This window comes from Schistocerca americana, chromosome 3 (genome assembly GCF_021461395.2).
Source record: "Schistocerca americana isolate TAMUIC-IGC-003095 chromosome 3, iqSchAmer2.1, whole genome shotgun sequence".
Taxonomy (NCBI): Eukaryota; Metazoa; Arthropoda; class Insecta; order Orthoptera; family Acrididae; genus Schistocerca; species Schistocerca americana.
The window spans coordinates 157,264,695-157,291,903 of NC_060121.1; the positions used below are offsets into that span (position 1 = coordinate 157,264,695).

Genomic DNA, 27,209 nt, shown 5'->3' on the forward strand with positions numbered 1-27,209 from the left:
TTTCGTCAGAGTGCGCAAACCCTCCCGCCTCTCCCGCCTGGCACTGAAAGTGCCTACGATAAGGCGGTGTCCCCCCCAACCGACATGATCACGAGCTCACGAGAAGCGCTGCATGCGATGTCGTGCGTCGGTCGCCTGCTGTCATAGATTAACGCTAAATCCCTCCCTTCCCCCCCCCCCCCCCCTCCCTCTTCACTGTCCTAACGGATACGTTCGTCCTACGTCTCAAACTGATTTCACACAGTGTTGCTTGTCTGTTAGCACTGACAACAGTAAGCAGACACCACTGTTCTCGGTTGGTAACTGAACCCTCGGCCACTGCGTTTATCCGTGGTGGGAGGTAATGCCTGAAATTTGGTATTGTCGGCACACTCCTGTCACTGTGGCTCTCGGAGTATTGAATTCCCTAATTATTTCTGAAAGTGAATGTTCCATGCATCTAGCTCAGACTATCATTCCGCGTTCAAAATTGGTTAATACCCGTCGTACGGCCATAATCACATGGGAAACCATTTCACATGAGTCGCCGGAGCACAAATGACAGTACGGGATATTACAGCCATCTTCGTACATGAATATCCGTTTCCCATGACTTTTATCACCTCCGTGTAACCAGTCCGCACGGTACTTCCAATGAATGTGAGGTGGGAAAGAGGCAAATTCCGCGCCGTGTTCAACGTAAAATTTAAGAGGAATTCCAAAACTTTGGTTTCGTTGAGACGCTTTATTTCAGCATCTGTCGCAGATGTGCGGCGATCGAAAATTCGCATGCCTGAATGCAATTTAAAACTCGGAAATTAATGATTCGGCTTTTTTGTCTGTTTGATTCAATTTTTAACACTTTTAAACAGAAAATGGTGTCTTGCTGCGACGTCCTTACTTCATTGTCGAAGCACGGAATTGCAGTGTATGAAGCACAGCGAATGACGGTTCCGGCAGAGAAACCAGTCAAGTTTTCATCTTAACCTACGAAAAGGCGTCACCATTTCACAAGTCTAAATTGACTCGCTGTCTTGCGACTCTAGCTTGAACCTTTCGATTAACTCTCCCATTTCTGTGCGTAAGTGTTCGTCTCCAGTGCGTGCGTTCAAGTCACTAGTGTTTTACTGGGCGTCGTTGAGCATCTTCTATATTGGCCGGCGATGGTCGGAACCGCGATTCATCGATGGGCACAGTGCGGCGCTATTCGTTAGAAATCTATGCGTCCCGGTCGCAGCACCAGTCCAAACACAGCCGTTTGTGTTGTGATGTTAATGACAATTGTACATACTCAGCCTCATTAACCCTAGAACACTAAAGGGGGGAAATGTTGCATTGTTACTAACCCGTCATAATTTTTAGTACTTCATACTTTATTCAAAGGGAGTCATAGCTTATAGTTTATTCACTAGATAATTACAATTATAAGGTCTCCAGTGGTATGTCACGCACAAAATAAGTACAAAATGTCCAGTTTTACGCCCTGTACTGAATACTAGATTGGCGAATTTGCACAAACTCCAATCGCAAATTCTACGAGTGTTTACTAGTCGAGGGTTAACCTGACATTCAGCAGCAAACAAAGTTTCCATCGTCCAAGAAGCCGAAAGCAGACGTGTGAATGAATGAATGTTTCAGAACATCGAGAAAGCCTTTCGTACTTCGTTGTTATTTATTTGTTTCCTATTTCGTTGTTATTTGTTTCCTTTTTCGTTATTTATTTATTTGTTTCTTTTTTCTGTAATGATATTGAACTGCTGTTTGTACGATTTGTCCCACATACTGGATTCAAGTCATCTTGACTGCTAGACTGCACTTACTTTTTGAAGGGACTTACCTCTCCGGCCTGCCACACTAGCTGTGTGTCTAGTAGCAAAGTTTTCGAGTTGTAAGGAAGCTAGAGCCACGTGAAAAAACACTTGCGCCTCGGGGATACAGTTGAGTAGTTCATAGCGGAGCAGAAGAGCAGTGAAACTTGAGGCTAATAATGCCGTTCGCTTTCGGAGGCTATGCTAAGGTCGAGGAGGAAAGCGTGTATATAAATATATTTTTTTATTGGGTCCTCAGCCTTCTGGCTGGTTTGATGCGGCCCGCCACGAATTCCTCTCCTGTGCCAACCCTTTCGTCTGAGAGTAGCACTTGCAACCTACATCGTCAATCAATTGCTGAATGTATTCCAGTTTCTGTCCTCCTTTACAGTTTTTGCCCTACAGCGTAACTACGTAGCAACGGAGTTATGTAGCCTGTAAAGGCTTACCCACCTTGATTCCTCAAGATAGTTTCTTCAAGAGATTATATATATATATATATATATATATATATATATATATATATATATATATATATATATATATATAAGAGAGAGAGAGAGAGAGAGAGAGAGAGAGAGAGAGAGAGAGGGGGGGGGGGGGGGAGGATTGGGCGAGGAAGGTAGTCGGTGTTCTGGTGTCCTCTAATCTGCTCCCGGTGAAATTTGCACCCAGAAAAGACACTGGGCACAGAAGTAAGTAGAGGGGCCTTTCCCATTGCGAAAGACAGAAGGGAATGTGTCCGGATCTCCAACCTTTTGGGTACGTACAGCGTCTAGCGCAGCACCAGTCACATTGCTGTTTCCTCTGTGTTTTTTTACTCACTACCTCGTCTCACCCTTCTGTCGGGTTTGTTTTAGATTCGTTAATTTCCAAATTAACTATACTTGCTCATTTTACAGTTGCCGATGGCGGGACGCGGAACTAACCTTGTTTGCGTACTCATGGGACCAATGCCGTCCGACAATACTTTACAGAGTACACAATAGACGCACGTGCATTGGCATTGTACAGTCTCGTTATAATCGTAGTGCGTTACTACTTCTGCGTATTCTCACAGTCTGCTGAAATGGATAGTCACCGTGCAGATATACCTTAATGAAGAGTACGCTCAGATGGCAAAATACTGATAAATATCGTATTTCAGATATATCGAGAAGAAAAAACGAAAGGTCTGCTACGTTTTTAACAATGTAAAAATAGGATATTTCTGGTCGACGGGGAGGACATTGTAGCATGACCTGCAGGCTTTCTTAGAACAATGTGAGAAATCCAGGAGGGTACGAAAAAACCTAAAACTGTGATCTGAATCCCAGTTCCAGTTATTAGATCGTAACAGGTTTTGTTTTAACATCGTATGCTTCTGTCTGGAAGAATTTATCAATAACAATGGTATATCACGTTGGCTTCTGTTATTAGACAGTAAGACAAGTTTTACTTTATTTTATTTTCGTTCCCTACGGTTTCCTATAGAGTGTATTAAAAGCGAATGTACTGTGGTCTCCTATAAGCACAGCTGCATTGTTAGAGTGTAAAACAAGTTCTAATTTCCTGTTGTTCGTTTCGACTGTGTTAACACAACATATGTTTGTTCTGTGTGTAGCACGTGTACCAGGTACAGTTCAGGAACTCTTTTAACATTTTGACTGAGCGCAGTTACATGGCTCGTGCGCCATTCGAAACAGCCAGTAGCAGTACAAGTCAACAGTTCGCCGTGCGCTAATCTAAAATGGCAGTTGTAAAGTGAAAAGGCTATACATAAATGAGAGAATAAATTCAGTAACACTGGTAACATAGTGAACAAAATAACGTAGGTAAGATAGCGAAAAAAATGAGACAACGTTATTTCCTTAAACCAGGCAGCATCGACTTCAAAAACATACAGTCAGCGTCGTGAACTGATGACTCAGGGTGTCATTTCATTAAGTTTATCTTTCCTTTCCAGCTTCGTTCTGTGTCGTCAGCATACGGAAAATAGGAACACGGGGCAGCTCCGCACTCCGAATAACAGGCGGTATCAGCCGCCTAACTACCAACCTCGTCACGGAGGATCTCCAATATACCGGGTGATCAAAAAGTCACTATAAATTTGAAAACTTAATAAACCACGGAATAATGTAGATAGAAAGGTACAAACTGACACACATGCTTGGAATGAGATGGTGTTTTATTAGAACCAAAGAAAACAAAGTTCACAAAATGTCCGACAGATGGCACTGGACAGCAAAACGTCAGTGACTGCGCATGACAATCGTGTCTAAAAGGAGCTGTAATGAGAGAGAGAATCAGATGCGCCAGCAGTAGCAGCATGTTATTACCTGAAAATGCGCTTTTAGTGAACCTGTATTATCAGAATGGGGAATGTGCTAGTTCATCGTTACGATCCTATCGCCATAGGAAGGGGATTCGAACGGGTAAAGGTCCGTTCACAAATGCAGCTGTGGCGAGAATGATTTCGAAGTTCGAAGCCACGGGTTGCTTAGACGATAGACCCCGTAGTGGCCGACCGAGCACAAGACGTAATGCTGCTAAGACAGTTCAGGAAGAAATGGAGACTGTAGCGGGTTCGTCTCTGCACGGGGAAGTCGGCGCTCGTGCAGTCGCACCGGCATTCCATACACTACTGTTTGGTTGGCACTGAGGCGTACCCTCCGATACTATCCGTACAAAATCCATCGGCATCGTGAACTGTTACTTGGCGATTTAGTAAAGCGGAGGGCATTTGCGGTGTGGGTGTTTCAAAAGATGGTGGAAGATGACGATTGGTTGAGTAACGTGTTGTGGACCGACGAAGCTCATTTCACGCTCCGAGAGTCTGTCAACGCCCTCAACTGCAAAATTTGGGCTACCGAAAATCCTAGAACTGTCGTGTAAACTCCATTGCACGACGAGAAAGTCACGGAATGGGTTGGATTTACCACATCTACCGTTATCGGGCCTTTTTTCTTCGAGGAAATGCGTGATTCTGGTTTTGTAACTGCTACCGTGACGGGTGAGAGGTACGCCAATATGTTACAGAATCGCATCATCCACAGCCTGGCTGATAAACACCTGCTGGAAAGTACGATGTTTATGCAGGATGGCGCTCCACCCCATATTGCCCATATTTTAGACGCGTGAAACATCTCTTGCGCGCGTCGTTTGGTGATGGTCGTGTGCTCAGCCCCCACTTTCGTCATGCTTGGCCTCCCAGGTTCCCAGACAGTCCGTGCGATTATTGGCTTTGGGGTTACGTGAAGTCGCAAGTGTATCGTGATCGACCGTCATCTCTAGGGATGCTGAAAGACAACACCTGACGCCAATGCCTCACCATAACTCCGGACATGCTTTACAGTGCTGTTCACAACATTATTCCTCGACTACAGCTATTTTTGGGGGATGATGGTGGACATATTGAGCATTTCCTGTAAAGAACATCATCTTTGCTTTGTCTTACTTTGTTATGCTGATTATTGCTATTCTGATCAGATGAAGCGCCATCTGTCGGACATTTTTTGAACTTTTGTATATATTTTTTTTTTTTTTGGTTCTAATAAAACCCCATGACATTCCAAGCATGTGTGTCAATTTTTTTGCCCCTCTATCTACATTATTCCGTGATTTATTCGGTTTTCAAATTTATACTGACTTTTTGATCACCCGGTATCTCACGTATTTTCTCGAGAGTGGAAAGAGAGATCACTCTCCTTCGCTCTCCAATTTCGATACATTAGCTACATTTCATGCGCACCAACCTATTTCCTAAAAGCCCGTCAAACGGAAAGGCCAGTGACTACATTTTTCATTGCAAATTTTTCAAAATATGCGCAGTGTTGTACTTTACTTCGATGTATCACAATGACTGTGGGACATAGCGAAAATAAAATACGTTCGTTCTCAAGCTGGAATGTGTGGCTGTAAGACGTGGAAAAATATTATTTTGTTACCAGTTAGTTTTCTCAAAATAGAATGAGAGAGAGACTCCGTAGCAGAAAACAAGGGCAAATCCCAGAACTGTGGTTTTTATTTATTTATTTTTTTCGCGAAAACTAAAAGCTTTGCCGAGAAACTAACTACAGAGACGGATGCAGCTTTGCTTCATATCAAGTACGTTTGCTCCAACAAAAAATTAGTAAATCCACTAAGACAAAACAGAAAAAAAGCAACCATGATGCACCACGAAGGAATTAACTGAATGGAATGGAAATTGGTAGATGTGGTGTAAATGAATAGACAAACAAATGATTAAAGTTTCAGAAAAACTGTGTGATTTATTCAAGAGATAGAGCTCCACATATTAAACAAGTCAATAACACGTTGGCCCACTTCTGGCTTTTACACAAGCAGTTATTCAGCTTGATGTTGATTGATAGAGTTCTTGGATGCCCTCCCGAGGGATGTCGTGCCAAATTTTGCCCAACTGGTGCATTATATTGTCAAAATCATGAGCTGGTTGGTGGGTCCTGACCATAATGATTGAAAAGTTCTCAATTGGGTAGGGGTCCAGTGGCCTCGCTGGCCACGTTAGTTTGGCAAGCACAAAGACAAACAGTACAACTGTTTGATCAAGGGCAACAAAACAGGGTGCAGAATATTGTCAACATACCGCTGTGCTGTAACGGTGTCACGGATGACAACCAAATGGGTCCTGCGATGAAAGGAAATAGCACCCCAGACCGTCATTCCTGGTTGTCACACTGTGCGGCAGCCAACAGTCAGGCTGGTATCTCACTGCAGTCCAGGGTGTCTCCAGACACATCTTTGCTGGCCATTGAAGCTTAAATTGAAGTGGGACTCATCACTGAAGCCAATTCTACTCCAGTCAATGAGATTACAGGCTGAAGACATATGATTAATATTTGCACCTGTATAATTGTGTCAATAGCTGATTTTAGCAGTGTTCCCGAGAGTGTTTATTGCTAATTTAGTTTAACAGTGACACTCATTCGGTGGCTCCAAGATCGGTGTTACACAATAGAGTGGAGCTTTGAACTGAGAATGTCAAAAGTGTGAATTAAGGTCAAAGCTGATCTCCAGTCAGCGATGTTCGTGCAGTTCGCTTTTATTGGTGTTGCCAAGGGTGTGTTATGCTAAATTTGATATGATGATCCAAGTTTACTGTTGACAACATACCAAATTCATGACTTGTCTTTCCTAAATCTTCGTATGCAAGTTGAACGATTCGTAGAATAGAGTAATGTTCAGGTACTTCAGTTTCAAAATTCAATCAGGACTACATGTGTTATTCTGACTTCACTACTGATGCAACATTAATACAAAGAAATTTTAAGAAAAGACATCAGAGCAAAATGTTGAGAATTGTTGAGATAACCTATCTTACACTATCAGTGGGCCTATTCAACATTGAGCTGTATTGAAACGCCAGGCAAAATAACAGCATATACCAGTCTTTTATCGGTTCATATATTTTGGTAATACAACATTTAACAGGTGATCTTAATTACTGCATTTTGGTGTCCACTAATTTCAGTTTTCTGTTTGTATATTGTTCTAAATAGTGTGCAGCATTGTGATCTTTTTTATCTTTACTTTGGGAATTTTCTGGTAACTATGTTCCTTTTGATATGCAAGTTGCTTGGTGTTTTTGATTATGATGAAGATACTCAGATCAGTTCATAAAATTTTAATATTTTGGCAAAAGAAGGGAGATATTTTCCTATATGGCTGTCTAAAAATGTGATACTTAAACAATTATGATTTTATATACTGAATTGGAATAATAGCAACTGCCTCTCTTAACAATATTTGACATGTGTCCAGTGATAAATTGGAATCAGGAGTGTCATTGTCAGACAGCCATCAATATCAAAGGAAGAATTAGTATTGTCTCTGAAGGAACATTTGCTTAAAAAGATTGTTGTATCAAGATTGTGCAAAATGGCTGGTCATTATGTACTTCACGACATAAATACTGTATCTAGGTGCTCTCTTAACCTAGGACTCTGAGTGCCCTTCCTCTCTCTCTCTCTCCCCCAATAGTTTACTCATTTTCAGCCACAATGGGCGATCTTCCTGATAATCAGTTTTGCTAATCAATGTTACCATCTTCACATCTCAACGAACAGTTTACTGCACATTCCTTAAAACAGGAGGGTAAAAGAGAAAGAGTACCTTCACTGCTATGAGGGTTGCTCAGAAAGTAATGCACCACATTTTTTTTCTCAGCCCAAAACAATGGTACGAATGTGAAATGTTACGTATGCAATATTTGAAGTCACCTGAGTGAGCACCCCAAGTTTCCATCTTTTCCGACAGAAACTGTAGCTGCAAGACTGTTTCAAAATTGCAAAATTATGCCTGTAGGTGACATAAATCACAAGCAATGTGCCGTCATTTAATTTCTCAGTGCAGAGAAAGAAACGATGAGGAATATTCGCAAATCATTGTGCAAAGTCTACGGAGCATCTGCTGTCGACAGAAGTACAGTTAGTAGCTGGGCAGGGATGGTGAGGTCATCAGAAGGTGATTCGGTGGAGCTCCACGATTTGCAGCAGTCGGGGAGACCATCCACTGCTGTCAAACCCGACATGTTGCAGCGAGCTGATGTCATTTGCAAGGTCAGATGCATTTTGACTTGGCAGTTGGCACTGTATCTGTCAATCAGCAAAAAAAGTTTGGATGCAACTATCCACACTCTTGCATATTAAAAGTCTGTGCAAGATAGGTCCCACGGTGTCTAACAGTGGATCACAAATAGCACAAAAAAGCATTTGTCTTGACTTGTTGCAATATTTTGAAGCTGAGGGGAGGCCTTAATATCCAGGATTGTGACAGGTGATGAAACCCAGGTTCACCATTTTGAGCCCGAAACTAAACAACAATTGATGGAATGGTACCATTCCCAATCACCACAGAAGAAAAAATTCACAGCAACTGCATCGGCTGGTAATGTCATGATCACCATCTTGTGGGACTGTGAAGGTGTGATTCTCATTGATGTGATGCCAAGGGGTGGTACTATTAATTCAGAAGCATACACTAACGCATCAACAAAACTTAAGATGCACTTCCAGTAACTTCGGCGTCACGGCAACTCGGGAGATGTTTTGCTGCAACATGATAACACTCGGCCCCCACAAGTCTGAGGACTGCTAAACACATCACAAAAAAGTGTTGGATGGTGTTACCCCATCCACCCTACAGCCCTGACCTAGCCGCCTCAGACTTCCACTTGTTTGGTTCATTAAGGGACGCCATTAATGGAAGACATTTTGAGAAAGAAGAGGAGATGATCAACATAGTGAAACACTGGCCCTTTCACCAGGACAAGGATTGGTACAGACAGACAATAAACACCCTTGTGTCATGCTGTAGATTACATGGAAAAATGGGGTTTGTAAATAAAACACCATTCTTCCCCAAGTGTAATTCTCGTTATGTTCAATAAAGAATTGTCAAAGAAAAAAGATGCAGTGCATTACTTACTGGGCAGCCCTCATATTTAAAGAAATATGCAATAACCTGTCACTCCAGATCTGGAGATGGCAACTTTGATTACCAGATCTGATTACTGAGAATAAAGGTTATAATTAGCTTTCTTGGCAAAGAAGTTTAGCTCCTCTAATCTCTTTCCCAACTTCACCAACCTATTCATGAAGAAAGAAAAAAAGTTCCAAAAGCCAGGTTTTTCCTAGTTTTTAATGTGTCCATCTGAAGTTTTGAACTTCATCTTCTGAAGTTAACTATTTACCAGCCATCCTTTGAAGCCATTTTGTTAAGAATTAACACAATCTTTGTCATGTAGGATGTTAACAGTATTATGATATATGTCTTAATTTATTAAACAACAATGCAAATTTATAAACTGTTTTGTCAACTATGTGCACGGTATTAGACATACAGATAATTAAAAACGGAAACACTTTTGATTGTTTAATACACTGCATGTTGAGAAAGTGGTCAGTTAAAAGCATGATAATCGATTAACACTTTCTTTTTCTAATTTTCATTGCATACTGTACATATGTATATAATACATTAATTTGTTATGTGGGTATGTGTTTGTGTTTAATTTTATGCAGGGATTAAGTACACAACTTCAAAAGCATATTACATTTGGAAAAACTGCAGTCATACACCAAAATAACCTTAAAGCACTTCAGCAGGAATTGGAAATTCTGTTTTGAAATTTTCACAAACTCTCGACATCTCTGTAGAAATAAAAGTCTTGCTCAACTTGCTGTTGAGGAGGATGTTAATAACTTCAGCCCTGCTCTGATGATCTTAATTGGTTTTGTGTGGCTGTTGGATGGCCATAAGTCATTGAATATCCTTAGTACATCAGTTATCATGTTTGGTCCTTCCCATGATTCCCCACTGTCACACAGCTGCTGCACAGTATTGAGCTGTTCATCGGTGTATGTTTCATCCTTACTACAGCTATGTAATGCCCATGGGTGGCCATATCATTTTAGCTGAATTAAAGTTGAATTTCTATGGGTTCAGCTCCTCATCCGGGCCGACCTGTCAGTTTATGGTATTTATGTACACTGTCTGAGCAAATGTACCTGGACACCACTGTGTAATGTGAAATTGACCACTAATGTAACAAGACGCAGATCCACCAGTACAAAAGAAGCTGAGGAATATTGTGTTGTCAGTTGAGAAAGAGTGACAGCAGAATGGGTGATCCAAGAGAGCTCAGTGACTTAAAATGTGGAATAGTCATTGGATGTCACCTGAGTATAAGAAGTCCATCAGGGACATTTTAATTTTTCTGAAGCTGCCAATGTTGACTGTTACTGATTGATAGTGAAGTGGACACATGAAGGAACAACCACAACTAAACGAAGTCCAGGCAGAAACATCATATACTGACCAACAGGGATTGTCAAGCACTAAATAAATAGTAATGTGACTAGGGCCTCCCATCGGGCAGACCGTTTGCCGGGTGTAAGTCTTTCAATTTGACGCCACTTTGGTGACTTGCGCATCGATGGGGATGAAATGATGATGATTAGGACAACACATCACCCAGTCCCCGAGTGGAGAAAATCTCCGACCCAGCCGGGAATCGAACCCAAGCCCTTAGGACTGACATTCTGTTGCGCTGACCACTCAGTTACTGGTGGTGGACGTCAAGCACTGCATAGGGTGGTTATAAAAGAATTGCATGACATCAGCAGAATTAGTTGTGCGTGAGTTCTAAAGTGTTATTAGCAGTCCAGGAAGCATTGTGATGATGCATACAGACTTAAAAAATAATGGGATATATTGGTCAAGCAGCTAGTCGTAAGCCATTTGTTTCTGCAGTGAAAGCTAAGTGATAATTTTGGTGGTGTAAAGAGTGATGCCACAGGACAGGGGATGACTGGAAACCAATGATATGTGATGAATCGTGCTATACCTGGTGATAATGTAATGTAATGCTTTGGGTTTGACAAATGTCTGGAGAACATTATCTGCCATCATCTGTAGTGCCAACAGCGAAGCACAAAGGAGGGATTTTACAGCACAAGGGTGGTTTTTGTGGATACGATGTAGTCCCATTTTTTTTGCTTAAGATGATGGTAAATGCGGAAGGACATGGATATGTTTTACACCATTGTAAACTGTGTGAAGTAAAGGAACAGTCTGGAGTTGATGACTTTGTATCAGCAAAATGAACCTTGCCATAAACTAGCACATATGAGGCAATGGTTTGTGGACAATAACATGCCTTAAATGGACTGGCTTGCTCAGAGTCCCAACCTGAACCCAATGCAACACCTTTAGGATGAGTTAGAATGTAAAGTTTGCTCCAGACCCCAGTGTCCAAAATCACTACCTTTCCTGGTTTTGGCTTTTGAGGAGTAATGGGCTGCTGCCATTTCTCCATTCATTCAGACAACTCACTGAAAGTGTGCCCAGCAGTGCTCATACTGCCATAAAGGTGCAGTGTGGGCACACCTCATATTAATGGCCATTGTTAAGTATGCAGATACTTTTGATTGTATAATGTAGATAAGCTCGCTATATTTTCTCTACGTGGAAGTCTGTAGGAAAGCATTTGCCTTTGTATGAACATGCACACATTTAGTATAGGTGAACCCAAACACTCACATGTTTCTGACGTTACAGTTCTGCTGTTATTGAGCGACTTGCTAACTTCTGTGGTTAGAAGAAAGCAAAGGACATGAAAGTTCAGAAATAAAAGATAAGTTGAACAATCTAACACAAGCTGAAATGTGTAATAAAGGCATAAAGTAATATATTGTTGACCCAGTCAACAACGTATTTTAGACTGTTTATACAGTGACAGTCACAATAATGTTGTTGGTCCTAATAAAGTGGTGTGCAAGTGCACAAATGTTTGGATGATAGGATGAATGCCAGCTGCAGGTGGGGACCCAGTGTATAGGAGATAACTGCAGGGTATGAAATCATAAATGCCAAGCCTACTATTGAAATTAAATTGTGGCATGGTTTATTGTCTATTCTAAGGGATACAGAATGAAGTCTTCAATCTTTCATACAAGGTGGGGGGCCTCATTCCCAAAGAGGAGTGGGAGAAAGGTCTGAACAGTCTGTGATTTGGCTGAAAAAAAAGAGGGTCAAAACTTCACTCGCCTACATTCCTCTGCCCATCCTAGGGCATCAAGGGAACAATTTCATTCCTGTGATTCGTTTTGTCCTATACAGTTGTCTTACAGCATAAGTGACACTTAGCCATGGCCTTACCTTCTCTGCACGAGTTAACTCTTCCATTTTGCGAACAGAGCAAGAAGTGGCTGACATCTGGCTAATATCGCCAGCCCAGCCCAATCGCAGCTTAGTAAAAACTTCACAAGCTACCCATGAATGAATTTTTAAGGGAATAAATCAGACATGTTATGCCTGCTGACTATTTACACTGGCAATGTAGGGTGTTGCTTCAGATGTTTGATGAATTTAGTAGATATCTTGACCAAGTTGAGAATTTTGTGGTGTTTGTAGCTATCTTTGTCATATTCATCTTAAATGTGGATAAAACATTTGTTTTGTATGTGGCAGGAAACTTTTCGCTTCTTACGCCACACTGTATATTCTAAGCAGCATGAAATGCCTGTGTGGATTGTGTAAAGCCATCTTTCATACGTGTGACCTAATAGCTCACCTTTCTAAGCTACTTGTCAGATATCACCAGGGTAAGACCAAGAAAAATAGTCAAAACATGACACACTATCATAGTAATATACAGAAAAATGGTCAAAATATGATATTCTTACAATGGAACTTTGTTTTAAGTTGAGATCAGTTTGCACTTGATACAATTTGTGTGGAAATGATTGTTTTTTACACTAACACTTCCTTTCTAACATTCTCAGCGAAATTTCTGTGCATGTAACAACATAGCAAGTGCAGTGATGTGGTTTTGGTGTTGTAGAAATGCGCGTGCTGTGATCTGCTGTGTGATGAGGGGTCTCTTCCTGTGTGGAGGATTCCACTGGGTGACGGTGAAGGGAAAACAGGCGACGGCTAAGGAAGCGCCCGTCCTGGCATTAGCGCCTCATTCCTCCTACTTTGATGCGTTGCCAGTTGTATATCTGGGTGCTCCGAGTATTGTTGCAAAGGGCGAGACTGGACACTTGCCCTTCTTTGGAAGTATGTCATTCGTGCATGCATTATCTATGTGTAAAAAGCAATCCTACCTCAGGTTCTCACAGTCTAGCAGCAATAACAAAAATGCTTCACAAATGTTTTATGGTTATTGGGGCAAATAGTAGCTATGCTTCCACTGCATAACACACCGGATGCCAGTATGATATATATTTTGTAGGCTTTTATAACAGGCTATGCTTCCTTTATCATCAGTCACTGCTTGTAATTATCTGTGTGATGTGATCTCTCTCTGTCTCTCTCTCTCTCTGTCTCTCTCTGTCTCTCTCTCTCTCTGTCTCTCTCTCTGTCTCTGTGTCTGTCTGTGTGTGTGTGTGTGTGTGTGTGTGTTTCTCTCTCTCCCCCCCCCCCCCCCCCTCCCTCTTGCATCCATCTCTCCCTCTCCCCCTACTAAAGTTTTTGTATTTAAGAACAGATCTTGTCTTCTTGCCTAATAGTTGCCACACAGGATCTTCAATTGATCAGTGCCATAATATTTTTCAGCATTCTTGTTTGTATTTTTAAAATTAATTCTTGTTTTGGTGATCTATCTTCTCTATCTTTGTACACTGGCCAAAAAGTTTGTAGAGAAATTTTTTTCCCCCTCACTACTTAAACAGTTTCAAAGTTGGTATGGTTATTCGTGTGTGTGTGTGTGTGTGTGTGTGTGTGTGTGTGTGTGTAAAATAAACATTTTCATTTAATGATCCATTTTAATCATGTCATTCACTATTGTTAATGGAAAACTAATGCATATATCTTACTGATTACATATTTGGGATTTATTTTAGTGAAACTTACAAAATGTAATGAAATCATTTCTTCCATATTAGCAACTTCTTTTTGTGGACATACTGGGTGCAAAGTCAACCAAAGTGTAATATTCATTTCCATAAAAACAGTTTTTTCTAACTGTAAATTCTTATGCTTTTGTATTGGCATGGCACAACAAGAAAGGTTCATTTCTGTGGATTTTCAGTCCTAAAATAATATTTTTATTCAGAAGGGAACTCACTTTTCCATGGTTTACAACACTTACTTTAACCTATTGGGAAAATTGCTATAGTTTTTACTCTATTTCTATGGATGCTGCTGTAAGAAATATTGTAAAATGGAAGGAAATAATCTACTGCTGCTTCTACAATATTAAATCTCTGTTACCTGTACCTCTCTTTGGTGATGGATTCTTCTGATTAACAGACTTCCTCTCTAAACTCAACTTGTGTGGTTCTATGGGTGTTCAATAACATAATTCTTCCTGTGTTGTAAACAAGGGAGTGTTAACACATGGTGTGGTACTCTGGCTGTTTTGTCCTGTGCTCCCTCTCTCTTACTTGTGCTGTTTATTCCACCCACCACACAGAAAATTGACGCCGGTGATCTGTGCACTGGGGCGCTCCACCTACCGGGCGGGCGGCATGTCCCTTGTCATAAGGGGCCGGCAGGCGACGCGGTCGGAGGCACCCATACTCGTCGTTGCACCACACTCGACGTTCCTTGATGCCAGTATCACCTATATCACTGGATTCCCCTCTCTTATTGTTCGCAGGGAAAGTGGGCTGAACCCTTTCATTGGCAGTATGTATCTAGAACATTCTAGTATTTCTGTTGCCAGTTGTGAGAACCAGCAGGTTTGGATTACAATATGTATCAGAGAACAAAGTGCACTGCTCATAATATTACTTATTTAAAAAATAAATATTTTTCAATATTTTCCATAGTATGTAAAAACTACCAAAGCGCAGACACAAAAGTGGTTGTCTGTTAATGTGTACAAATTGAGTCAATGTATTTTCATTCCCTTTTAGTGTATTTAACCACAGTAAGATTAGAGACAAGACAGAGTATGAGTTGATTTACAGATATATAAAATTAAAGGAATACTGCTTATTTTCACTGCTTTCATTTTAAAACTCAGGAATGACGACATGAAATATAAACAGATTGGTGTGGAAAAACTTTGCTTTGTTCTCTGATTGTATGAAATAGATGATTAACCTAAGATAATGTTGTGCACACTCTTAACAAGAGTGAAGAATTATTTTACTACCAGTAGTATGTAATTTACTAGTTAACATGGCCTAATGAAAATAAGTAACACTTTCTGAGCCACATATAAATTCCATTTATCTTCCTCAAACAACGTATTATATACTGCATCAGTTTCAGATGTAATAAACCTATTTGGCTGTGAAGGTTCATTCTTTAGAAGTCAGCTGTCTCTGTAACAATGAGTAACGTGCAAACTAAAGCAATGTTCTTGAAAATACATATTTCTACTGTTTTTAATGTAAATTATGTGATCTGCTAGTTCATGTGACACACTGACTCTGATTGCTATGTATGTATGGATGGAGAACAAGTTTTTTTGTGTGTGTTAAGAAAAGAATCCATCAAGTGACATTCAGAAACATTTTCCAGGTAAATACAGTTCACAAATCCATTACATATTATTTCAGCTGTTTGGTGTACAATAACATTGGTGGGGAATCTGCAATATCATTCTTTCATATAAAATGCTCATTTCATCGAACAGGAACATCTATCAGATCAATGTTTGTGAACTATTTGCTATTTTGCCACCTGACTGTAATTTGTAGCTCTATCATCCCAGTTCTGTGGATTACTGTCGGCATTATTACGATTATTTACAATGCTGAATACGCTTATTATATTTACCTTTTGAGTGCAAATTAATTTTCTTCCATAGTGATATTTCTGACGTTCACAAAAATCACTGGATATTCCCAACAGCTCACCTAAGGCAATATTTAAAGACTTATAGACTTCTACCAGTTGTGTTTGTGTTAAGTACTTCACAGAACCAGAACATAGCACCATAAATTTCTGCTATGGTATGACATGTTTAGAAATTCAAATGTGAGTGAAAACAATTTTTTCATATGGTAATTTTACTTTTAATTACTATTACATCTGATAAGTCAGGTACTACAATATAATTAAAAATAATAACAAAATATGTATCCTTTAATTATTATAAGCAAACTTAAAATGTTTCCAACAGAGCTGATAAACTACACACAGCCTGTGTATGTGTGGAGGGAGGATCCTAACTCGAGACAAAACACCATCAAGGAAATCATCGAGAGAGCCACCTCAGATCTCGACTGGCCACAGGTGAGACACAACACCTTAGCTGTAAAGTATACACGTGTTGTGTTGTGGGGCAATCTGTGTGGTCATCAATGAAGAACACACTTTGTACACCAGGTAGAAACTTTTATTATTCCAGGATGACTGGTTTCAGCAGTCTTATGCTGCCATCATATGATCTAAGGGGAAACCACGAAGATAAGGGGTTAGGGGAGGGTGGGGGAAACAGACTACACTTAATTTCCCCTATTACATAAAATACAAAATTGTCCCTTGTGGAAGATGTTATAAAAGTACCACGTAATTTCATGTACCATATGAAACTTGTCATAAAGTCAAAGCACAAAAGGCACTGCACACATGTACATGTCATGATGAAAAACACGAAATTGATCAAATGCACACAGTTCTTAACATCTTTGTACCATCCATGCATATAGTCACTGGAAATCTCTCTCCTAAGCTTGCCGCACAGCACTAAGCTACAGACGGAGTGTCTACATAGAGGCGAGAGATCTGTTACAAAGTTATGTAAGTAGTAAATGCCAAATGATGACACACACTCTGGTTACAAGAAATGAACAGCTATGTACCAGAAATAAAGGTGGACTTTCCAAATATTTGATACAACAGGAATGCCAGCTGACCATACATTTAAAACTACCATAGGCTTACGCTCCACATAAAATCTATAGTCATACATACCGTTTCCATATTGTACAGTGAGAAAATTACAGTAACAATCAAAAAAGTTTAAAAATAGCCTTTACCTTTAATGAATAAAGTAACAGGACATAAAATAAGAACCAAATGGTGCAAGCATTAATGCCGAGCCAGCCAGGAATGGCGGGGGTCCCACAAACTATCACTTGTGGGAAGCATTAGCATACACAAAAACCACACAGAGCTGAATTTACTTAGTCATCTAATACATATGCGTGGATGGTATGAGGATGTTACCAACTGTGTGCATGTCTTTTATAAAAAGATGTCTATGTGTGGAGTGCCTTTTATCTTAATGTAATGTTACATGCCACCTGTATAACAAGTTCCAGAAGGTAAGTGAAATTTCTTATTTTATGTAATAGGTGAAATTAACTGTAGTCTCCCCCACGCCTCCCCCATTATCTTCATGTTCTCTTCTTAGATCAGATGATGAAGCAGAAAACTGTTGAAACTGGTCAGCTTGAAAATAGAAAAGTTTCTGTCCTGTGATTACACTGCCTGAAGTGTGTGCTTCATTTCCAACACCTTTACTATTATTATGCAGTTAAGGAACTCATAACACAGGCTTACAGTTTTTTTCTGTAATTTGCTCCACATACGTTTTGTTATGTCTAATGAATTTGCAAATTTTCTTAGTGAGTAAATTTTCAATTAGACATTTTTTAACTTATGGGATGCTACTTTAAAGTAATATATATTTCAGTATTAAAAATTTTATTTGAGTGGCACTGAGATAGACAGTTCTGGGTGTTCCTCTTTCACTTTTTTTGCCATATTTATTAGAAAACAGTAAAAGTACCATATATAGTTGACTTGCCTTTATATCTCATTCCGTCACATCGCTGGTTTTTTATTTTATTTATTTTTTTTTAATTTTTATTCCAAAGACACCAGCCATGGAACTAACAGGCATGATGCCTTGTGTTACTTACACTTTTTCCACTTTGCTATATGCAGGTATGAAAATAGGCATGTTGGAGATAATTATACAGGCTGCAGACTCCAACTGGAAGAAATAAATACAAGCAGTTATTTGGTTTAGCCTTTCTTTATTCATTGGCTGTGATTATTAGTTATCTGATTGTAGCCACAATGACCATATACAGTCATTCTACAAAGATAAGAAAAAAGTTATTAATACTTGTGCATGTTTTCATAGTCATTTCATTGACAATAATAAGACAACAATTTCAATAGTGTACACAGAGTACTTGTATATCTATGAGAAATATGCACTTAATGTACAGAATTTGTATATGTTCACATTGAAATATTATATTTTATATTTTTGTTCTGTTTTTATCACATACTTTTCATTCCATACCCCTATAGAAAGAGCAGGATCTTCACGTAATAACCCATTGGAGAGGCAGGGGCTTTTCAGCGGAATAACAAACGAGTAGGTAGTGAGGCAAGGGAAGTGCCATTTGAGAGAGTAAGTGAAACCCCCTTGAAAACCTTGGTCAGAACTAGAGTATGAGAACTACCATTAATAAATAAAATTTATTGATGGTATCGTCATGATAAGGGCTCAGTACCAGAACACTCTATCCTCATTCCTTTCGCAACTGGAACAGTTTCTCTCCCTTCTCCAACCCAGTATTCCACCTTCATGGACATTGACCTCCTCCTCCTTGCCCAGTACATTGAAGGCCTCACCAAGGTCTTCACAGACAAGCAATATCCCTCAGACCCACTCCTCAAACAGATTTCCCGTGCCATACCCCACACGCCTTCAATCCTCCAATTATCACAAAGACCAGCTACAAAGGGAATGCCCCCTTCATCATCCAATACTACCCTTGACCAGAACAACTGAACCACAGCCTTAATCAGGGCTTTAATTATCTATCATCATGCCTTAAAATGGAGGACATGAACCTCGACAGTGTTATAGTCCATCTGTACCCCTCCCAATCCCAGCCCCCTGCCACAGGAATCATATCCCTGTGGAAGAGCCAAGCGCAAGACTTCCCCAATCCAGCCACCCAGACTTCAGATTCCTATCCTCTCGCAGCCTCATCCTACACCATCAGTGGCTGGGCCACATGTTAAAGCAGTCACGACAGAATATTGTCTACTCCTAGGGCCCTGTTTCAGCTTACATCTTTCAGAACTCTCAAATTCTTCTAGCAATATCATATCTCCCATCTCATCTTCATCTGTGTCGACTTGCCTTTCTATAATATTGCCTTCAAGAATGTCTTCTCTGTCTTCTACCTTTGCCTTCTTTGCTTAGGATTGGTTTGCCACCTGAGCTTGTGATATTCATGCATCTGTTTCTATTTTCTCCAAAGGCATCTTCAGTTTTCCTGAGGCAGCATCTATCTTTCCTTGAGTGAAATATGCTTTTAAATCCTTACATTTGTCCTGCAACCATTCCTGCTTGGTTGTTTTTTTTTAAAACATTTGCATTGCCTTTTGCCTGCTTCACTAGCTGCGTTTTTATATTTTCTCCTTTCATTAATTACATTCAATATCTTTTTTGATATCTGAGGACTTCTGCTAGGTCTTTACTTTATAGCTATTCAGTCCTCTGCTGCCTTCACCATTTTATCTCTTAAAGCTACGCATTCCTCTTCTACTGTACTCCTTTCCCCTGTTCTAGTCAAACATTGCCTAATGCTCTCCCTGAAACTCTCGGCAACCTCCAGGTGTTTCAACTTATCCAGGTCCCATCTTCTTAATTTCTTATCCTTTTCCAATTTCTTCAGCTCTAATCTACAGTTCATAACCAAAAGTCTGGAAGCAAGGAGGCAAACCATGCTCTAATTGGCAATGGAGACAATTCTGCACAACATAAGGCAACTATTGTCTCCCCAGCAGCAAAATGTTTACAGAGGGTGAGAGTCCACATCTGCCCCTGAAAATGTCTTACAATCTGGTTCCTAAATCTCTGTCTTGCCATTATATAAATTAATCTGTAACCTTCTGGTGTATCCAGGTCTTTTCTATGTATACAGCTTTTATGATTCTTAAACAAAGTATTAGCAATGATTAAATTATGCTCTGTGTAAAATTCTACCATGTGGCTTCCTCTTTCATTCCTTTTCCCCTGTTCATATTCACCTACTATTTTTCCTTATCTTCCATTTCTTACTATCAAATTCCAGTCCCCATCATTATTAAATTTTTGTCTTCCCTAACCATCTGAATAATTTCTTTTATCTTGTCATACATTTCTTCAATCTCTTCATCATCTGCAGAGCTAGTTGGCATATAAACTTGTGTTACTGTGGCGAGAGTGGGCCTCGTGTCTATCTTGGCCTCGATAATTCATTCACTAAGCTGTTTCTAGTAGCTTACCTGCATCCCAGTTTTCTTATTCATTATTACTTCTGCTTTAACCATATTTCATTTTGTATTTATAACCCTGTGTTCACCTGACTAGATGTCCTGTTCCTCCTCCAACCGAATTCCCACTATGTGCAACTTCAACCAATCCATTTCCCTTTTTAAATTTTCTAATCTGCCTGCCAGATTAAGGGATCTAACATTCCATGCTCCAATCCGTAGAATGCAAGTTTTGTTTCTCTCAATGACGACATCTTTCTGAGTTCCCATAGTGTTGATGTATACTGGAAATCATCAGTTCTCTCTCCTTTCATGCATCCCCACTATAATTTCCTTCATTTGATTCACTTTGTTGGGCCAAACTTTGGGTCCAGAGATCAGGAAGAAGTGGAGAGGATTCAGTGGCAAGTTGAAGCTTTGAATTGGTCTGTGAGGTGTACTTGGATGGCCTAAGTAGGAGGACAGTGTTCACAAAGGGTAGGTATGGAGGTTTCAGTCATGGTTTGCAATTCACTTTCAATGAGTTGCAAACTGTCAACACAGTTATGAAGCAGATATTCATTCATTATTGCATTTTTCCTTTAGTGATTCGCTGTACACCTCTTTCCTTGAAATCTCGGCTATTTCATGTCAAAATAAATTGACTAGGTTCAGATAAGACACCATAAAAACTGTAACACTTAAGACTTTCAGAAGCTTTATTTAATTTAACTTCATATCTGAGCCGTTTTTTCATTATTTCAAGTATATTTAAAGATTCATTGACATTGATAGAAGCTGATACCCATCTCGTAAAATGTATTAGAAATTGCTGACATTGATCTGTACACCCTCTCCATCTGTGTTGAATTAACCCTTCCACAGAAACCTGGCTTTGACACTAATGATGTTGTAATGTCTCTTACAGGTGCTCATATTCCCAGAAGGAACATGTACAAACAGATCGTGTCTAATCACATTCAAACCAGGAGCTTTCTACCCAGGAGTACCTGTGCAGCCTGTCTGTCTACGTTATCCAAACAAACTTGACACAGTTACTTGGACCTGGGAAGGACCAGGAGCGTAAGTAAAGATTATACATCAGAGTAATTGGAAAGTCCTAGAGCACACTGACCTATTCTTTGAAATACACATACACAAGTGCTGTAACGTGTAATATAAAAGTGTCAGATTTATTAAATATGTCAGTCAGTATTTAAAGATAGTACTGTGTAGGATAGGTTTCTGTCCACGTTTTTGCTCCAGGCCAAATCAAATTAACTGATTTTTATAAATTAGTGAGGTGCAGGGTTGCTTATTTAACTGCTGTAAAAAATATGACACTGGTTCTTCTAAAAAGGTCATTGAAATTCCTTTTTTTGGAACAAATATCTCTTCTGCAGTGGAATATCAACACGTTAGAAACTTGTATCTGTGTAAGGCGATAATGCTTCCTCAATTGAAGTTCATAATTTTATGGTAAAATGTATGCAAATTTATTGAATATATCCAGATTTTATTAGCAACTTACATTATACATGTAAGTTTTGCTAATTACTGTTGATATGACATCTCAATGAAGCCTGTTCCACATGTTGTTTATGCATTTTTTGGATTAACATTAGGAGTTTCAAACTACACCACAAACTGAATGGATATTTTCATAGTTCGAAGATAACAACATATGTGCTAGACAACCACAAATAATCTTTGAGCAAAAGCTTTAAAATATTTTACAGGAAAAATAATATCATCATGTATCAAATGATGGAAAATCTAGGAGGGGCTGTAACAATATTATAAAAAGGATAGTTGCTACTCACCGTATAGCAGAGATGCTGAGTCACACTTAGGCACAACAAAAAGACAATCACAAAATAAGCTTTCGGCCAACAATGCCTTTGTCAAAGGCCTTGGCCAAAAGCTTATTTTGTGACAGTTTTTTTGTTGTGCCTATCTGCAACTCAGCATCTCTGCTATATTGTGAGTAACAACTATCCTTTTCATAATACTGTTACGTGTCATCATATATTGTGGTATAAGTTGAAATTAAGCATGCAGTGCAAATTAGTATTACAGTTTGCAAACATACGTGGTTGCATACAGGCTTGCAGTGTAGAACTGGATTTCTCAACTGCCATGCTGTGACACATTGGCATATCACAAGTATGTGTCAGATGTGTAGTGAGATTTTTAATGTCTTCTAATTTTCCACAGATAAAATACCTAGAACATGAAAAATTTATCACCAAATCATTTCTTGAAGTAATAAATTAGTAAAATTTTTATCTCATACTCATTCCATAATTTAAAAAATCTATTGTATGTATGTTACGTATTTGATTTTTTGCAGCTAGAAAAAAATCAGATGTAGAGATGTCACAGAAGTTTGAAATGTACTTTGGTATACCCCAAACGAAAGGAGGTTGAGAAATGTGGCCTTCAGATGTTGTGTATGAATACAGTATGCAGTAACCATATATTGGTAACGAATTAATAGTTTTTAACAATGAACCTAAAGTTGTAACCAGGTAAGGGAGTGTGAAAGGGGAAGTAAATGGTCAGAAAGAGCTCAGGGTGGGAAGAGAAATAGAAGTGGAGTGAAATGTAAAAGCACCTTACCCACATTGTGTGCATGTTCAGGGATTTACTGAGTGATGTTAGGACACTCCATTGAAATTAGTTTCATTCTTTCCATTGAAGGTGGGCTAAGGGTGCAATATGACTAGCCATTGTATTTCATGAGTTTCTGAAATGTCTAGTCTGAAGCCTTTGTGTTGAACTCATAGCTTCTTTAAGTCCATTTATGTGTTTTAAATTTTGTAGTTTGTTTTGATTAGATGATCAGCAATTCCTGACTTATTAGTTTGAGATTGAAAACAGCGTAGTGTACTCTGAATCATGTGGAAAAATTCCTCCCACTTTGTCCTATTTAGAAGCAGTCTCTGGTATGGTAACTGATTTTAAAGACATTAGGACTTTTTGAGTTTGTCAGAGTGATTTCATTTATTGTGTAAGTGTAAGGTTGGATTGTTCTTTGGGTAGAAACTTACATTGACATCGTAGTTCTTCAGAATATTTGTTGTTGTACAGAGAAGTTTTCCAGCAAATTCAAGGTTGTGGTACTTACTGAACTACTACACTCTTGGAAATGGAAAAAAGAACACATTGACACCGGTGTGTCAGACCCACCATACTTGCTCCGGACACTGCGAGAGGGCTGAACAAGCAATGATCACACGCACGGCACAGCGAACACACCAGGAACCGCGGTGTTGGCCGTCGAATGGCGCTAGCTGCGCAGCATTTGTGCACCGCCGCCGTCAGTGTCAGCCAGTTTGCCGTGGCATACGGAGCTCCATCGCAGTCTTTAACACTGGTAGCATGCCACGACAGCGTGGACGTGAACCGTATGTGTAGTTGACGGACTTTGAGCGAGGGCGTATAGTGGGCATGCGGGAGGCCGGGTGGACGTACCGCCGAATTGCTCAACACGTGGGGCGTGAGGTCTCCACAGTACATCGATGTTGTCGCCAGTGGTCGGCGGAAGGTGGACGTGCCCGTCGACCTGGGACCGGACCGCAGCGACGCATGGATGCACGCCAAGACCGTAGGATCCTACGCAGTGCCGTAGGGGACCGCACCGCCACTTCCCAGCAAATTAGGGACACTGTTGCTCCTGGGGTATCGGCGAGGACCATTCGCAACCGTCTCCATGAAACTGGGCTACGGTCCCGCACACCGTTAGGCCGTCTTCCGCTCACGCCCCAACATCGTGCAGCCCGCCTCCAGTGGTGTCGCGACAGGCGTGAATGGAGGGACGAATGGAGATGTGTCGTCTTCACCGATGAGAGTCGCTTCTGCCTTGGTGCCAATGATGGTCGTATGCGTGTTTGGCGCCGTGCAGGTGAGCGCCACAATCAGGACTGCATACGACCGAGGCACACAGGGCCAACACTCGGCATCATGGTGTGGGGGGCGATCTCCTACACTGGCCGTACACCACTGGTGATTGTCGAGGGGACACTGAATAGTGCACGGTACATCCAAACCGTCATCGAACCCATCGTTCTACCATTCCTAGACCGGCAAGGGAACTTGCTGTTCCAACAGGACAATGCACGTCCGCATGTATCCCGTGCCACCCAACGTGCTCTAGAAGGTGTAAGTCAACTACCCTGGCCAGCAAGATCTCCGGATCTGTCCCCCATTGAGCATGTTTGGGACTGGATGAAGCGTCGTCTCACGCGGTCTGAGCGTCCAGCACGAACGCTGGTCCAACTGAGGCGCCAGGTGGAAATGGCATGGCAAGCTGTTCCACAGGACTACATCCAGCATCTCTACGATCATCTCCATGGGAGAATAGCAGCCTGCATTGCTGCGAAAGGTGGATATACACTGTACTAGTGCCGACATTGTGCATGCTCTGTTGCCTGTGTCTATGTGCCTGTGGTTCTGTCAGTGTGATCATGTGATGTATCTGACCCCAGGAATGTGTCAATAAAGTTTCCCCTTCCTGGGACAATGAATTCACGGTGTTCTTATTTCAATTTCCAGGAGTGTACTTCCCAACATCTTTTTCTGGTGTATATGTACCATATGTATATTTCTGTGCTGTTTTTTTTGTCTGATTGAGGAGTTTAATTTTCCAATATGGGTAGCCAGTTTTGTCAGCCATGTGTTCTATTATTCCTAATTCTGTGGCTAAATGCTTTAGAGAGAGATACAGTTTGGCTGCAGTTTGCAACATACAGCCAGCTCTGAAACCAGAAAGCTTACATGTTTCAGGATTTTTTATTTTCCCAAATGCTATTTGCATATATTTAACACTGCATAGAAATGGGTGTAACACTAATGGCAAGGATGGCATATCATCAGGAGTTAATATGTTATGGAAAATTCTTTTAGGTATACTTATAGATGAGAATTAAATGAACCACAGTACAGAGCTGCTTGATCATATAGGCGTGGCAACTTTTCCGTTTTGAGTCTTGCAGAAAAATAAATTATGTATCAAGTTTTCATTTACAGCTTTCTTCTTTGTTAATTACTGAAAGAACTTACCTTCGGGAAAGAAAATTTTCATATGCAGAACCATGCAGTCACAATATGTGATTACTTTATCTTCCTAGATCATACTGCAGGTACCTTTTAAAGGAGGTCGGAAGTCGAGTTGCAGGTTCAACCATATGTACATTAAAATTGTGACACCATGAAGGTGAGATGCAACAAACATCAAATTTTTATGGAGAGTACCAGATGCTGGGATACATTAATGATGAACATACAGGGTGTTTCAAAAATGACCGGTATATTTGAAACGGCAATAAAAACTAAACGAGCAGCGATAGAAATACACCGTTTGTTGCAATATGCTTGGGACAACAGTACATTTTCAGGCAGACAAACTTTCGAAATTACAGTAGTTACAATTTTCAACAACAGATGGCGCTGCGGTCTGAGAAACTCTATAGTACGATATTTTCCACATATCCACCATGCGTAGCAATAATATGACGTAGTCTCTGAATGAAATTACCCGAAACCTTTGACAATGTGTCTGGCGGAATGGCTTCACGTGCAGATGAGATGTACTGCTTCAGCTGTTCAATTGCTTCTGGATTCTGGCGGTACACCTGGTCTTTCAAGTGTCCCCACAGAAAGAAGTCACAGGGGTTCATGTCTGGCGAATAGGGAGGCCAATCCACGCCGTCTCCTGTATGTTTCGGATAGCCCAAAGCAATCACACGATCATCGAAATATTCATTCAGGAAATTAAAGATGTCAGCCGTGCGATGTGGCCGGGAACCATCTTGCATAAACCACGAGGTGTTCGCAGTGTCATCTAAGGCAGTTTGTACCGCCACAAATTCACGAAGAATGTCCAGATAGCGTGATGCAGTAATCGTTTCGGATCTGAAAAATGGGCCAATGATTCCTTTGGAAGAAATGGCGGCCCAGACCAGTACTTTTTAAGGATGCAGGGATGATGGGACTGCAACATGGGGCTTTTCGGTTCCCCATATGCGCCAGTTCTGTTTATTGACGAAGCCGTCCAGGTAAAAATAAGCTTCGTCAGTAAACCAAATGCTGCCCACATGCATATCGCCGTCATCAATCCTGTGCACTATATCGTTAGCGAATGTCTCTCGTGCAGCAATGGTAACGGCGCTGAGGGGTTGCCGCGTTTGAATTTTGTATGGATAGAGGTGTAAACTCTGGCGCATGAGACGATACGTGGACGTTGGCGTCATTTGGACCGCAGCTGCAACACGGTGAATGGAAACCCGAGGCCACTGTTGGATCACCTGCTGCACTAGCTGCGCGTTGCCCTCTGTGGTTGCCGTACGCGGTCGCCCTACCTTTCCAGCACGTTCATCCGTCACGCTCCCAGTCCGTTGAAATTTTTCAAACAGATCCTTTATTGTATCGCTTTTCGGTCCTTTGGTTACATTAAACCTCCGTTGAAAACTTCGTCTTGTTCTAGGCGGTGGAATCCCAACACCAGAAAAATCCTCTGTTCTAAGGAATAAACCATGTTGTCCACAGCACACTTGCACGTTGTGAACAGCACACGCTTGCAGCAGAAAGACGACGTACAGAATGGCGCACCCACAGACTGCGTTGTCTTCTATATCTTTCACATCACTTGCAGCGCTATCTGTTGTTGAAAATTGTAACTACTGTAATTTCGAAAGTTTGTCCGCCTGAAAATGTAGGGAAAAAAGGACGGGTATACACTCAGACACACAC

At 40.6% G+C, this 27,209-nt stretch overlaps 1 protein-coding gene across 2 annotated transcripts in view; it reads left to right on the forward strand.

The window, feature by feature from the left end:
• LOC124605630 (lysophosphatidylcholine acyltransferase) overlaps positions 1-27,209 on the forward strand; it is a 691,248-nt gene that overhangs the window by 633,766 nt on the left and 30,273 nt on the right. Inside the window, exons 3-5 of one of the 2 annotated variants that reach the window (XM_047137446.1) lie at positions 13,132-13,349; positions 16,369-16,481; positions 21,385-21,539. In XM_047137446.1, the coding sequence (XP_046993402.1) occupies positions 13,132-13,349; positions 16,369-16,481; positions 21,385-21,539 (486 nt within the window). Of the gene's footprint in view, positions 1-13,131; positions 13,350-14,706; positions 14,922-16,368; positions 16,482-21,384; positions 21,540-27,209 lie in introns of both variants that reach the window. The other variant, XM_047137447.1, reaches the window with a different exon arrangement.